This window comes from Cyprinodon tularosa, unplaced genomic scaffold (genome assembly GCF_016077235.1).
Source record: "Cyprinodon tularosa strain WSP-4 unplaced genomic scaffold, ASM1607723v1 ctg310, whole genome shotgun sequence".
Classification (NCBI taxonomy): Eukaryota; Metazoa; Chordata; class Actinopteri; order Cyprinodontiformes; family Cyprinodontidae; genus Cyprinodon; species Cyprinodon tularosa.
Window position 1 is genome coordinate 1,176,354 of NW_024039020.1, and position 15,813 is coordinate 1,192,166.

The 15,813-nt window shown below is 37.8% G+C and overlaps 1 protein-coding gene across 2 annotated transcripts in view; it reads right to left on the reverse strand.

Moving 5' to 3' along the window:
* Window positions 1–15,813, reverse strand: part of fndc3ba (fibronectin type III domain containing 3Ba) — a 132,466-nt gene that overhangs the window by 99,524 nt on the left and 17,129 nt on the right. Inside the window, exon 2 of one of the 2 annotated variants that reach the window (XM_038292334.1) lies at window positions 2,563–2,708. In XM_038292334.1, the coding sequence (XP_038148262.1) occupies window positions 2,563–2,679 (117 nt within the window). In that variant the 5' untranslated portion in view covers window positions 2,680–2,708. Of the gene's footprint in view, window positions 1–2,562; window positions 2,709–15,813 lie in introns of those variants that run through there. The other variant, XM_038292335.1, reaches the window with a different exon arrangement.

The following is a 15,813-nucleotide window of genomic DNA, read 5'->3' on the forward strand; positions in this document are numbered from 1 at the left end:
TTTCTTGCCCATCAGGAATTTGGCTTTAATCCTTTCCTCATAATCCGACTGCTCGCATTGTTAGAAATGATTTGCCTCTGATTGCTTTACATCACGGGCTGCTCAGTGGCGCAGTGGGTAGCATTGCTGCCTTGCAGCAAGAAGTTTGCGAATTTGATTCCTAGCCCACAATCTTTCTGCATGGAGTTTGCATGTTCTCCCTGAGCGTGCGTGGGTTCTCTCCCGGTACACCGGCTTTCTCCCACAGTCCAAAAACATTTAAGTTTAATTGGCTTCTCTGAATTCTCCTTAGGTGTGAGTGAATGGTTGTTTGTCTCTCTGTGTTGCCCTGCAATGGACTGGCGACCTGTCCAGGGTGTACCCCGCCTCTCGCCCGTAGACAGTTGGAGATAGGCACCAGCACCTCTTACAACCACACTTGGGATAAAAGCGTGTCCGAAGATGGATGAATGGATGCTTTACATCACTTTACTCCAAAACACACCTCTATATAGGGAGAACATCACTCACTCCATGCACCTCATTCATATTCAGTATGAACAATCTATTACTCTCCTTTGTGCATTGCCTTTAGCATAGTGCTGGTTGAAAAATACAGATGCTAACACCAGTTAACAATGCAATCATTTCTGTTCTATAATGTTTCTGAAAACCTGACACATGGCAACTTTTCATTGTGAAATTGCTTCTGCCTCTGATCTCTGATGCCAGGAAGCCAAACAGAAAAACATTGCAATGCCATTTTTCTACTCTCTTAAATTAGAGGTGAAACGCTAAAGGCAGGTAGACACTTAAGACAGATAAAGACCAGCTGCAAACCTCTCTCTACTTTTCAAGAAGGGAATAAAAATTAAGAAAACCTCAAAGTCATCTTTACCGTTGGTTTTACCTTAAACCTTCCCTCTCTAAACTTCAATGTAACAAAGTACCAGCAGCTGCAGTTTGAAAAATGTAGGCTGGACAAACACATTCTAAGAGAACTGACAGACAAGTACATAAGTATCTATTCAGACTCAACACAGACGCTGTAGCGCCCACACGGATGCTAAAAGGGTAGAAGACACAAACATAAACAAGTATAATGTACAACAGACAGAGAAACAAACAAATATACACACATGTGGACACATAAATCTGTCAAATCTGTATAATCATTGGTCTAGATCCATGAATCCACACTGGGAACCAAGTTTAAACTGCAGGTGTGTTGCAATAAAACAAGCATCCTAACTGCAATATACTACAGCCAAAACCCCCCGCAAAACTGTAACGAGTCGCAGCCAAAACAGAGATGACACAAAATCACCAAATCACTACTTTTTTAAGCTTTTTTAAGATGTGATGATGTTAAATGCTCGCCTGCTCAAGTCTCAGGTAAGAGGTTGTGTCTAAAAAGAAAAAAGAGGATCATGCTGGCTTTGCACTAAGATCGGTAGAAACTGTTTAGAGGTAGCTTCTTTTCTAAAGCATTTCAACCAAATGCTAAGTGAAAATGTGGCATGAGAGGATGGAAATTTGTACAGTACGTGCCACAGACTTGTGGCTGGTATTCTTCCACCAAACCTACAGAGAAATGTCTAGATGAACCACAGGAGATAATAGTGCAAATTTGGTAGAAATTCCTCTGCTCATTTGAAAACTAGAAAATGTTTCTGCTTATTAGAGATGTTCCTCTTTCTTCTACATGCTGCTCAATATACCAGTGATCAAAATCAGTGTTTCCCAACTGGAGGTACACATGCCCCTAGTGGTCCGCAAGTGCATTGCAAGCGGTGCATGAAAATATTTATTTCTTAGGTTATAAAATAAAATAGGGCTTGGATCTCTTTTGTTTTGTAAGGACCCAACTGAAAAATTAAACAAGTTTTTATCAACCAAAAAGTAAGTTATAGTCAGTCTGACTATAATTTCTGTTCTGTATTTTGTTTCCAATTCATCAAGTTTAAATTTGATTTTCAAGGAGCTCCAGCTTTATAGATACGGGTCTATGGTATGATATTTATTTATTTCGATTCCTTACTAACATATTTATCTTGTTTTTCTATTTGAAATGGAAAGTATAAAATTATGACAAATGAATGCTCAAATTAAAAGATGAACTAAAATAGTCTTAATTTATTTATAATCAGTTATTGTACATTCCACTTTTGGACAGTCATCAATACTTTTGACTAAGAAAAAATGTTCAAAGGGAACACATGACAAAAAAAGGTTGGGAAACACCGATTTAAATGATCACCTGTGAAAAAGGCTTGATTTGGCACAGCATTTGTCTATACCCTCATCTATCCAGCTGCCCAACCTAATGACTATTTCTTTTACACCCAAATCTTGGCAGATTTTCAACACCTGAAGGATCAAAACACAAGACTTGTTACGGAACGACAACAAAGGGAAAAGCCTTTGAGACAATTTGTTGTAAACTCTTGTGTGAATCACAATGTATATACCACAACACAGCTGAGAGAAGAAGGTGGTTTTGGTCCAGGGTTTGAACAACAAGCATGACTGCGAGATTTCAGAAGACAGGTGTATGCATGTGTAAACAAGGTATGTATATACCTGTTGTGCTGCGTCACCGTTAACCATGTGAGGCATGAGAGGGAGCTCTCCATTCAGGAGGGGGGGCAGAGCCAAGTCCAGTGGAATCTGGTCTGTCATCATCATTGTGACGTACATTCATGGAGAAATTGACTGAACTGCCCTACCTGGAAAAGTAAAAAGAGAAAGAGAAAGACAATGAATAAGGAAATCCTCATGTATTCAAACAATGGCTTAGTAAAAGTGAGCGGAAAGAATAAAATGAAACTCTTTTTCTATGGTAAAGGTTCCTTACGGTCAGTCTTGGTTTTGTTTCGACATTATCCATGATGGACAGCTTCTTTAAAACCTTAATGGTTTCCTAGAAACTTCAAAAAGTTGTTGAAATCCCTAAACCTAGCCAAATGAATAGAAGCAGTTCAAAATAGCTTAATACAGGATGAAGTCAACAAAATCCAAGACCTCAAGTACATCATTTAATATTTTAAGGGCAATTCATTCTTTATCAAAATGTTTTAAAAGTATGAAATCTAAATGATTCACAATCAGATGATACATACACCGTGTTGGAATAGTTTTCTAACAGAAAAAAAACTATTTAGCCCTTTTTCCCCGAAACCAAAATATATCAATACTGACAAAGTATTTGTGACAGCAGATAATGATTGCAAAACGATGTTTATAATTTAGAATACAAACTTTATACTGGGGTTATGTGGAGTCATGGATATCAATAAGCTTAAGACCTGGGTAATAAGCAAAGTGATAAGTCTTCAGTTTTTGTCATATATTGAGGACTCATTAACAATATTGGCCTCAAGGAAAGGAAAAAATAAAAAGCTAAACCTAAGGAATGAGAACATATTACATCTGATGCTGTACAAACGGTACTTTGTAGATCATCAATGCAGCAATGGGCATGTTTGTGCCGATGAGGTTTCTCCGATCAGAAAATATAACTATTTCAATCTAATTTTTACTTTATATGTTCTTTGTGACCCTAAAAAGTGTTCTAATGTTAAAAAATGTTGATATATAAAACAGAAATTGTGATTATTTAAAAATATTTCACCTGCCAGTTTACAAAGAGTAGGTAAGCCTGAAAAAAACCCAGATCCAATTTTGAATTTACAAATCCCTTTTTTTTCTCAGATTGTTTAATGTTTTTTCCTATTAATATGTAATCTTTATCTATCTATCTATCTATCTATCTATCTATCTATCTATCTATCTATCTATCTATCTATATAGATGATATTAATATATAGCCATTTTACAATATATTAAGGCAATGCAAAGTTCCTTTCATGGCTGCAATAATGTTTCTCTCTTTGTTTATAGCTGAACTTCTCTAAATAAGTAATTTCTCACTTTATATAGGCAGTAAAAGTTGATGGTTTCAGGCTTTTGTTTGCTTCAAAGGAGCAAAAGCATTTTAAAAAAATCCAAAAGAGAAATTTTACAGACTCTAACTGTACATAATACCATGATTTTAAAGGATTTAAAAGCAGACAGTTGTGTTAAATGATCCAAAGATTAAATAGGGAATGGAAAAAATTTGCAAAGAGGAGAACAAGAAGCATTTTTGTTAATGTTATGTTTTCCTTGAACACTGGCTTGGTGTCAAGAATATAAAAACTATCAAGTCATGTCTTGTTGATATGAAAGAGAATAAAGATTAAAGGCAGAGGGAGAAAAAAGAAACCAAATCAAAGCATATCACTGCCCTATGGATTACAATGAGCATCTTGTTTAAAGAATTAATGAAAAAAGAAGTAATGGATAAGAAGAGGTTGGATTTCTCTAAAGCTTAGCAGGGATAAATGAACCAACAGTTAGCTCCGAATAAACTTAAACCGCAGCTTGTCTATCACTTTAATAATATCTAACTTTTTTTGATACTTTATAGACTGATTGTAAGCTAAATCTAGATTTATCTTTTTTAACTCTAACTCGATTTTATTTTATTTATTTATTTTTTTTTAGAGAAATAGCAGACATTATTTTTTTTTTAAAGCATATCACCAAACTGGCTTTGGGGCAGGAACATAAGGAAAACCAGGCGCACATGGTGCTCATCAGGACTTCAACCAAACTGCTAACCCAAACAAAGTGCGTGTGCATATGCACACTCAAGCAACAAAAACCAAGCAAAGGTAAACAAACAACTAATCTCTGGAGCTTAGACGTATATCAACTATACATACACAATTTTCTGAGGGAAATATATACACAGATAAACAGGAGTTCTGCCTCAAGTGTTCTTCAGGCTAGCGCATAAACACATCTGCAAACATACTGTATGAAGTGGATTAGACATAGTGGGTGATCAATTTTAATACTGCAAAGGGAAACCAGTGCTAAAGAGCTACTGGCCGCTGGCGAGAAGATGCTTTTAGCGCACACAAGGACATATAGAGCGTAGGATATGTGTTAGGGATTTCTTTTGATGTGGCTAAGTCACAGAAAACCAACTGACATTCGTCTCTGACACATATAGTTCATCGCCATGTGCACGCGTGTGCCACATTCCTCCCCGAACAGCTGTGTGTCATTGTGTGCCTCCTTTGTCAGCTGGTCCTCTTTTACTTCTGACAAGGTCGCTAGAAGGGTTAGCAGATCACCCAGCTGGGACACGTCCTGCTGCAAAGTAAACACGCCACCCTTTCATAGCCTTTCGGCGAATTTGAATCAATCTTTCCCTTTATTTCTAGACTTTGTTCTCTCTCGGCTATAATGCTCCATCAATGCCCTGTTTCCAGCTCAGCCTAGGCTCCTGAATTTTACATGTGAGCACACACATAGGCTACAGCAGACAGTTGGTAATACCACAGCATGCACTGCCAGGAAAAAGAAGACAGAAGTAGAGAAGAGAGTGAGAACTGGTAACTTGAAGCAAAATGGGGAGTGAAGAGGGAGGAGTGGGATTTTTAGAGTAACTTATAATGGAAAATCATTTGTTCAATGCATTGAGCAAAACTGAAGCCTTTCTCTTAATGCACTTTTACAGTGACTATCTTAGAAAGTACCCCCAAAAGCTACTGATCTGTTGCTTCTTCTACCTGAAACTTTATTACTTTTTTATATACCTTTTTTTATCTAGTGGAGTAGAGAAAAATTACACTGATGCATTAAACAGTACTCTTTTTTTTAATTCAACTGAAATTGCAGCATACATATTTTAAATTAAAGGTAAACCAAGATTTAGCAGTTTCTAACTTGAAAAAAAAGACATCGGCATGGAACCTGAAGACACCTAATATCTAAGTCTGTATGTCATATGTATGTCTGAGTTTGAGGCCCACTTCCACAGACTGCCACTCTGGATCCCTAAGCAAAAGACCCTTAACCCCCACACTGCTCCCCGGGCCCCCACAGTGGCAGCCCACTGCTCCCCAAGGGAATGGGTTAAATGCAGAGAGTTAATTTCATTGCTCTGTCCTTGTGACACTGTAATGACAATAAAAAGCTGGAAAAAATTTAACTCACTCATGTGAAACTGCTTTGTAATTTATTTAAGTGAAATTAAATAATTTGGGCAATAGCTAATAATAATGTTATGTTTTAACCTCATGTTATACAATAAAATGCTCTGTCTGCAATTACAAAGATTAATTTACCTCAGCATGCTGAATGCTAGCAATGGATCCAACTGCTGTCATGATCTGTTGATTTGGTTTTTTTTCACTTTGGGGCTCAGTTAAAATTTGATTTATATCATTCTGTGTTTTCCATGTCATTAGTTTAATTTCTATTTAGTATCATCTAAGTTGTTTTCTAGTTATATTTAGGTACTTTTGTATTTTCTGGTTACTCTCTGTTGCCGCCTTGTGTCAATCTCCTTTCCCCGAGATCATTCTAGCTACTTCTGTGCACACCTGCTCGCAATCAGTTAATTACTCCATTCATTGTTCTGTAAAGCATATATACTCCTCCTCTGTCGTTACTCTTTCATGGGTTCTCTTTCTGTGTTTCCTGGTTTGTTATTTCTAGTTTTATGCTTTTGTTGCCACTACCCTCATCATTATATCCGCAAGAAACCATCTCTGCCTCCGTCTCTGCATTTGGGTCCTCTACAAACATCCCCCCATCTTGACAACTGCAGGGTAGTCTGACCTTCTTTCTGACCAATTGAAGTAATAATTATCCCACCATTTAGCAGTAAGGCAATACCACATTTTGCACTCTACTTCCTTTATTACGATCCATGAGCAGTATATAAAACCACAGGCATATTGGAAGGAATAAACGTACTTCATAAATGTTAAAAGACTTTAGGGTTTACAAATGGATCTCCTTTTCTGCAAATTTAGGCCGACATATCTTTTTTAGGTATAACAACATACATTGCAAAATAACAAACCTGAGGCCTGTTGAGAAAAAAAAAACTATAAAGGGTTCAACCAACAACAACAAAAACAAAACAAATAGTAATCAGCAACAAATGCAATGTGAACGTACTCCACAAGTTTAATCATTTGGTCATTTTGGAGATCAAGATTTTTGCTCCTAAAATTCTCTCCGTGATTTCTTCCTGGGTATAAACACCTGTACAAAGTTAAAATACTGTACATAATCCAACATAAATACCTTCTGTAAAATTTTGCCTATTCCCTAAACTAGATCTTGTTTGCATGCTGATTTTTCCATTATAGCAAAGATTCACCAGAAAATGGGTTGGGGGTTTTTATGAGCACCTAACGCTATTGAAAATATTTCATTTTGAATAACCAAAGGCTGTATTAATGGAGTTTTTCTATAAACACACACCTATTGCATCAGGATATTATTTATATTGTTAATCTAAATCAGCATCAAAGCTATTTGAGTATTTGTTTTAACTACTTTCAGGCTATATAGGATGGTTTGTTGTAAAAAAACTTTTAAGTTCAATTGGCTTTTTAAGGCCCTATTCTGAACATTACTGTTTTTTAGAATTTCCTGTTTCTTAAAACTTTCTAGTTCAGATCGTTTTTTATTCAGTTGCTTGTTTCCCAGTGTTTTACCCAGCATTTAATTGTCATTACACTGTTAAAAGTACAAAGCAACAGAATGAACTCTCTGCATTTAACCTATCCCCTTGGGGAGCATTGGGCTGCCACTGTGCAGTGTGGAGTTAAGGGTCTTTGCTCAGGGACCCAGAGTGGCAGTCTGTGGGAGTGGGTTTCAAACTCACAACCTCACAAGTACAGAGCAACGAAATGAATCTCATTTTTGTAGTGCCAATCTTATAATCCAAGGGTGTCCTGCAGGACACTGGCACTGCGGGACCGACTTTGGACACCCCTGGAGATTGTAATATAGATTTCCTACCATCCCTTTAAAGGTAAAGGGATTTCTTTGAAGGATGGTCTAGAATTTCAATGAGATCCAATCTAGCATTGGTCAAGAAAAGTATTAAGCTTTTCAACTTCCTACAGTTCAGCAAGGTTGGTGTTAGGGGTGACCATTTTTAAAGGACAAATCATATAATTAAGCAGAAGTGGGTAGAATAACCAAATTTGAACTCAAGATATTCAAGATATTACTCATCATATTTTTACTCAATTAAGACTTCTTGCTTACAAGGTAAATAAATTTTACCTTGCAAGCAAGATGATTTGTCAGAAGATTTGTGGATTTACAATGCATTTTGTCAGAACCTTACAGATGCATAAGTCTTGACCATAGATATGTTTTGATATTAAAAGAACAAACACTTTCAAAAAGCAATTGTTTTATCATATTTATCCATAGAAAACCCACTTTTGCAGATGGAGAACATGCAAACTATGCAGAAAGATCATAGGCTAGAAATCAAACTCGGGAAAGACTTCCTGCAAGGCAGCACACACCACTGTGCAGCTCTGCCAACAAAAGCCCTTAAAATTAGATCAAAATAATACAAATATTTCAATTGTATCACACTTTCTATAACATTTTAACAAAACAGCTTAAGGAATTACATAAATGCTGCATGTAACCCACACATGTCTTATGAATAACTGTGAATAACACATCCTGTTACTGCATTAGCCTCTTGCATGAAATATTAAAGTGCAGAGCCAAGAGATACAAGAAAAACCTTTTTCCAGATAAGTCATTATCATTAGCAGAGTAACTACAGATACTGTATAATTTCCAACTGTGGTCTTCCACATGCTTCCTGCAGGATGTAATATACATAGTGGAACATTTAATGCATCTGTGAATGAATAATGAGCATCAGTGCATGAATAATGGCAGCAGCTGTCGACAGCTTCATATGTCCACATGCCAAACATACACATACATACACAGACCCAAACACACAGTGCGGTTTTCATTTCCCACAGGAATGCTGGTGGAATAACATAGAGATTCCAGGCAGGGATAACTTGTTTAATTTTAAAATTCCATGTTGGATTTAGTCAACAATTAACCACTCATCTCTGCTTGTGAAAGAAAGATTGTGCACATGTGCATTGGTTTGCATGCATAGGAATGGGTGCATATTGGTGTGCTTGTCAGATGGAAAGTCAGTAGTCATTACCATTACGGACTGAACCCTAAAACTAACCTTAACTTAACTCACACCTCAGTTCTAAACCTAACCGAAGACCAGACCAGAACCAGAGGACTGGTCCCCACAAGTACCTGTAATTCCTCAAACTAAGGCTAAAAAAATGACCTCAAGCACAACAGTTATAATTAAAAGTCATTTAATAATCACATACACACGGCTATTGACTTAGGTCTGAGCATCCTGATAAAGCATAAAGGATATTCACAACCACTTAACAGACAGTCTGACTTACTTCCAGGCTGCTGTTCACACCTCTGTGACACACTTCAGTATGTTTGTACCATTCAGATTTGCTTCTATGCACCCCATAGTGCATAGGTTTCTCACTGTTTCACTCTGCATCTGCAAAGGGCTCAAAGACTGATCCGCCATGATAAGCCGCTTTCATAAGCAATGTGTAACAAAATGATATAGATGTTGATTTAAGATGTAATCCTGCTCTGCCTTCAAGCTACTCTCTGTAAACTCCCAATAATTTTGGAGAAATTAATACGATTTTGGGGGAAACAGATTTTTCAGCTGGAGCTTTGAAAATACTTAATGTTATACACAAAAAGAGCGTTATTACACAGGATTTATTAGGTGTCCTTTTTGTTTTTGTTTTTTAAGATGATGCACATGGCTGCATAGAGATCAAATTATGTGAGAACAAAATAAGAAACATCAAATATACGACCCAGTGGACTAAAATTGGGAAAGAATCTGGACCATTTTATTCAATCTGTTGGCTGCTGCTTTTTGTCAGAACAGTTAGAACCTAATGTTTCATACTTTTTCCCACCATGGCAACACTTCTGGGAAATCTGTTGAGAAAAGCCATAAAACTTTTATTTTTGGTAAGCTTACCAGCTGTTGTAGAAGTGTAAAATGCAAATGAGCAAATCTTTTTTTTTTCAAACTGCTAATACTTTCTGTGGTCTTTTTTTCCCCCCACATACTCATTCAGGCCTTGGAAAACAAATCAAATTCCATACTTTTTTTTTTTTTTAGATTGCAACGTAGCCCGATTATGATGATTTACGTTTATTTTTCACAACAGCTATAAACAACCAAAAGTTGTTTATCCTTGCTGACAACTAAATTAATGTGCAACAAATCTGGTTATATGCAAGCATTCCAAACATATTGGATTATTTTCCTACAAATTATAGACCGGGACAATTTCTATCAAGCTTTTATTTATTCACAGACTTAGATGAAAAAGAAAGCCTGCTGCTCTCTGACCTCTACATGTCTACAGTGGTTGGAGTTTGTCTTCTGATTTGTTTTAGCAGTGACGCAGCAAGCATGAAATGAGAAACAAGAGAAAGCAGATTTAAGAACTGAAACTGCACTTTCATTGGAAAGCTCTGTTGTTGTCTGTTGCTGTTTGGTCACATGGTCATGAATATGGAGCTAACTTTACTGCACTAGTGGTGCTGTTGGCATTTCGATGTGACACAGGAGAAGAGAGATAAGGAATAGAAAAAGAGAGGCACGTAGATTGAGGTAACAGTATCGTTACCCACCCACTATCTGGGTGTGCTGAGCAGTAAGAAACACTCTCAGGTGTCATTGTTTAGAGCTAAATACACTAAATATACACATGTATGCAAACATCACTAGGATCAATTAAGAACTTGCAACTTCATCTTATCAGATAGGGATAGCAGTAAATGCAGGGGTTTAATGTGATCATGAATGTCCTGACATGTGTGTCTGTGTGCGTGTCTTTGGAGAAATGGTAAGGGGGTGGCTTCTCTACATTGTGGGAAACTGCCACCAACACCCCTCCCATTCAGTCAAGCTCTTTTTACCAAAGGTATTCAGTCTCAGAGAAAACCTGTCCTCTCGCTCTTTCACCCTCTTTCTAATAAACAGACACACACAGATGCAACCGCACACCCATACACAGTTGGTACCTTTTTTTTTTTCACCAGGATGGAGTGGAGTGAAAAAGCGGTGATGCAGGAAAGGAGGGAGGGGGAGGAGAGAAAGAAGGGTGGAGAGGAAGGCAAAAAGGAATGTGGTGCTTGTGCTTACTTTGACACACACTTGGAGAAGACAGAGAGGGGTTTTATAAAAGATGGAACTTCTTTTGGTTCCCACGTAGGAATACAACTTTCAGCATACATGAAGACTCTGCGGATGGGGGTGGGGTATAAGACAGGGAGTATGATGTGAGGATCTAAAAGTCAGGGACCGTAGCAGAGCATCTGAGATCAAAATGTAGCCTCAACTCATTCTGGTCGGCTCCCATATGAGTGCATGTGCCGACGCAACAAACGCCTTTATGTGTGCACGCCTCAGTTTGTGAGAGCGGCTAGGGTCCTCCTGCCCTGTAATTGTCGTAATGATATGTCATCCACGAAGAAGAACTCAAACCAGGGTGGGGTGGAATGCAGCGAACACATTTGAGTGAACACGCGCTTGCAAAACCCTGCAAGAACTCAAACTGAGGACCTGGTGGTATGTTTTCCAATCTAACGTTTGAGATGCTGCACATTTGAGGATGAATGAAGGTCCCATCTTAGACATGGGGTCGCCGAAGCTTTTATGCCACTTTGAAGTCTCTTCTAATTTGTAATTTGAAGCTACTGATGAAACATGGGTACAGACTGTAAGTAAAGTGTTGTCTCTGCCTCTTTTAAAGAGTATAAGACTGTAAGACTAAATCTGTGCAATCTTGTTATATTAAGTAAGAAGAAAATGCTGCATCATTGGGTGTAGTTAGAAGTACAGATGCATGAATGGTGGAACACTTGGGGACTCAAGACTTTTTTGCACTTAGTGAAAATAACATACTGAGGGAAGACGACTCAAAATATAAACAAAAAGACTTTTGTAAGTTCATACAGTATGTGGATTAAATTGGTAAAATTGTTTTCTCTAAACTGTCCTTAAAGTGTACAAATGGTTGTTTACCCTGTTTGTTTTAATACTGCCCTGTGATGTACTAATAGAACCGCGTCATTCAGGTGTCCTAAATACAAAAGGACATTTCTTCTATTCCTAATAAAAGTCCTAAGTAACCCAAAACAACAGGAAGGCTAAAAAATATACCCCAAATTCAGTTTATACAATTGCTTATTGTATTTAAAGATAAACTAAAAGTCAGCTACATCAGTGTCAGGTCATCAAATCTTTACAAAAACAAGCTCTGATTGGTGCAACTCGAGATATCTACAAAACCAAACCAAAAGGAAATTGCATGAATGTTTCATTACACCCCTAGTCTTTAAAGCTTCAGTTAAATTAATCTGCAACATATTTTTTATCAATTTTGTTTTTCTCAAAATGAACAATTTCCTCTCCATTATCACCATTTCCTCTTAAATTCCCCATAGATTCTGCAGATCTAGTCCACCAGCACCACGGACAAGTCAGGGCTTAGCCTGGTAAATGATGGCCTCAGCACTTCTCTCCCAAAGCCATCCTTCGACCTCAGCACCATAAAAAAACACACACTCACACACACAAAATGAGTACCCTGAGCAAAGCCTTTCTCCTTAATTTTCCCATTCATCCATCTACCAGCCTATCCTCTCATCGGGACAGTTTTCCAGGAACATAGGCAGGAAATAGATGACCCACTGACTTTAATAGAGCTTTTTCTCATTTCTGCCATATTTCTGAAATAAGCCATTAAAATCTAAGGCTGTAAATTCTGTGGCTCACAGTAAAGAATCATATAAATATACATACATCTAACAATGGCTTTCCCTCAATAAAATCCTTACAATTCAATTAATACAGAGAGACAATAACTTTGGCATGGCTGTTTTGGTAAAAGAAATAATTTGAAACTTTTAAGCTCACAGAGCTTTTTCTATAAAATCTATCAAACTATGTTTAGATACAGTTTCCTTCACCTGTAGAAAGGCATGTAATGGTTTGAATTAATTTGAGGTAAATCACTATTGCTGACATAACAGAAGGCATAATTCATATAACTCCAAAGGTCATGTCGTCACTTTGCTCCCTCATACATTTTATCTATACATCAAAATGTTGTCCTTTACTATTTTCCACCATTCCTACCATTAAGCAAACCATTTGATGGCAGCGACCCTAATGTGTTTTACGATAATCAAAAATGCTAAAATTTTACAAAAAAGCTCTTGAACTTACACTTTTGTCAGATTGTACATTTCAAGCTGATTCCTTTGACTGGGGTTCTGATCCTCGAAGAGAGCAACTGTCTCATAAAATGTGGGAGATTATAACTTCTGATCAAACCAAATAAACACCCCTTGCTGGTGGATTTATTTGTGTAATCCTGTAATATTCTCTCAAATTTGAGCAAATCATAAACAGGTAAACAGTTACCTGATGTCTGCATTTGTATCATGTACAGTCATGGTACAAACAAAACTACTAATGTACAAAATTGTGAATGGGCAATACAAAGGGTATGGAAGTAAGTAGGTACAGAGCCTCCACCTGAGAGGCTTTTATAGACTGTAGACTGTAGATGACAGTAGACAATCTCTAATCATGTCTTACTTTTTTTGGTCACAGTGATGCAGTGTTTTGACCTGCAGCTTAGATGTTTCAGAAAAAAATAACCACTTGATAGTATCTTTAAGGTTGATTCTGAGTCTAACAAAGCAGCTCAGCAATAGAATCAGATCTGCTGTAATGCAATCCACTTCCTGAAAAGAGGCCAGCCTTCATTATGCTCTGCTGCCCTATTAAAAGCACAAATCCTCTCTCTTAGAGCCTGACGGGAAGTCATTGGCTGTTGCCAAGGCAGTGGGCGGGAATAACTAATAGCTGATAGACAAGAAACAGCAGCCGATTTTCAGAGACAGACTACAGTTACACAACTCTGCATACAAGACAACACCCTCAATACAGAACGATGGCCAGAAAGAGGGGGTGTGGTACAAATAAAAAGGAGGATTGAGGGACTGAGAGGGATGAAGCTTAGATTGGATAAGAAAGAGGCAGAGGGTGGGGTAGAAGAGGTAGATCAGTTTTCCCTGGGAACAAAATTAAGAGGAAACAGCTATTTTATACCCAGGTCAGGAATTGTGGGAGAGTTAAGGTGTGCTGGAGGGGTATGTTTGTGTGTGTATGTGGATGAAACAGAAAGGTTAATTGGTCTGTGGTAGTTGATAACCCAAAGCATCCCCTAAGTGGATGTTTGGTATCAGAGATGAATAGTTCCTTTGCACACAAACTATAAAACCATGTCATTTTGGGAAAGAAAACAAGATAATTCTTATCAAATCAATATTGTTAGCTCTCTGATTGATTCAGAATAATATTGGCAGCTGTCAGTAAGTAGAAAAGGGTGGCGAAGCCCAGTGAAAAAGTGTTGTGAAAGCAGATGTGAGGAAGAAGAAAAGAAGGAAACAGATAACACCAGAGGAAGAGGATAAAAAGAGAGACTATAGGGATGGCTTGACAACGGGAATGGAGGTTGAGCGTGCATAGAGGGAGAAACGTGTGGAATCCTAATTGTGTTATAGCTGCAGAGCAAACATTAGTCCTGCCTGTCATACTGCACAGTGGGTAACATGTGTGGGAGAGGGAGGAAGAGAAAATTGAATGGGTCCAGCAAATTAAGAGTAAAGCCAAGACTTTAGAACACACTCGTCATTTTTCATGCATTAACACGGTTTACAATAAACTCTGTGTTAAACCAAGAGCTCTACTGAGAGTTTGCTGCTAGCTTTACATTAGCAAAGGTCTGCAGTCTACAGCAGATGCACACATCTGCTAAAACTGGCCCTCCCTCCTGCAGCTGTACAACTGTGAGCTGGCTGTGTGTGCGTGTGTGTTTGTGTGTCTAGGTTCTTGCGTCTGTGGTTGGGAAGGGGGCCAGTAGGCAGTAAACCCACAGTAGAGGCCTTGACAGTCCAGCACTTGCCACGTAGCAGCGACGTAGCTCACGAAGAACAGGGAAAAAACTAACATATGAATACTCAAGCACAGGAAGGAAAATAAAGTTTCAATCAGCAGGAAGACATTTACAAAACTAAAAACAGCATAGGTCGAGGACCAGTAGTGCAAACGGACGTTGCTGTGAACTAAGAGAGGCAAGCTGTTTTAATGTTACTGTTTGTCTCCAACAGAAAAAAAATTATGTTTCTATTTGATTTACAGAAGAAAGGACAACACTGTTATTTGCGTCCTCCTTTTATAAACGAATATCCAACCCAAAAAATTTAACATTTACAGCAAGGTAGAGGTAAAAATGCACAGTCATGCCGTCTTTACCGTAGTAAGGACAAGCATTGTGATTATCATGATCACATTTTTTAAATTAGTCTAACAGCCTCGATTGTAAGATAATGCACCATACATACACTCCACTAGGATGTGATGACATCACTCTCTGGTGGAGGCAATGAAAGAGGAAAAAATGACTCCAAGTTGTCTCATTTCAAGAATTCCAAGTTAAGTCAGGAAAACCGGAAATTTAAGAAGCTATTTTAAGGTGGACTGTACAATCTCTGTAAAACCGGTAATGGTGATGCTATTACACACATTACAATCATATTACAGAGGGAAGTTAAAGTCTACTAAAGCCAAACATATTAATAGGATGCAGAATTTGAATGTTGGGCATTTGGAAAAATATGGTTCTTTGTAGTTTTGCTATTTCAATCCACTTTATTTAAGTAAATATGAGGAGTTGTTTTATCCTAAAGAGCTTCTTGACTCTGTGATGTCATCAACCATTTTGCATGGTTTGGTATGTTGGAGCAGCAACTTGTCTGCAGCTGAAAAAAAGAGGT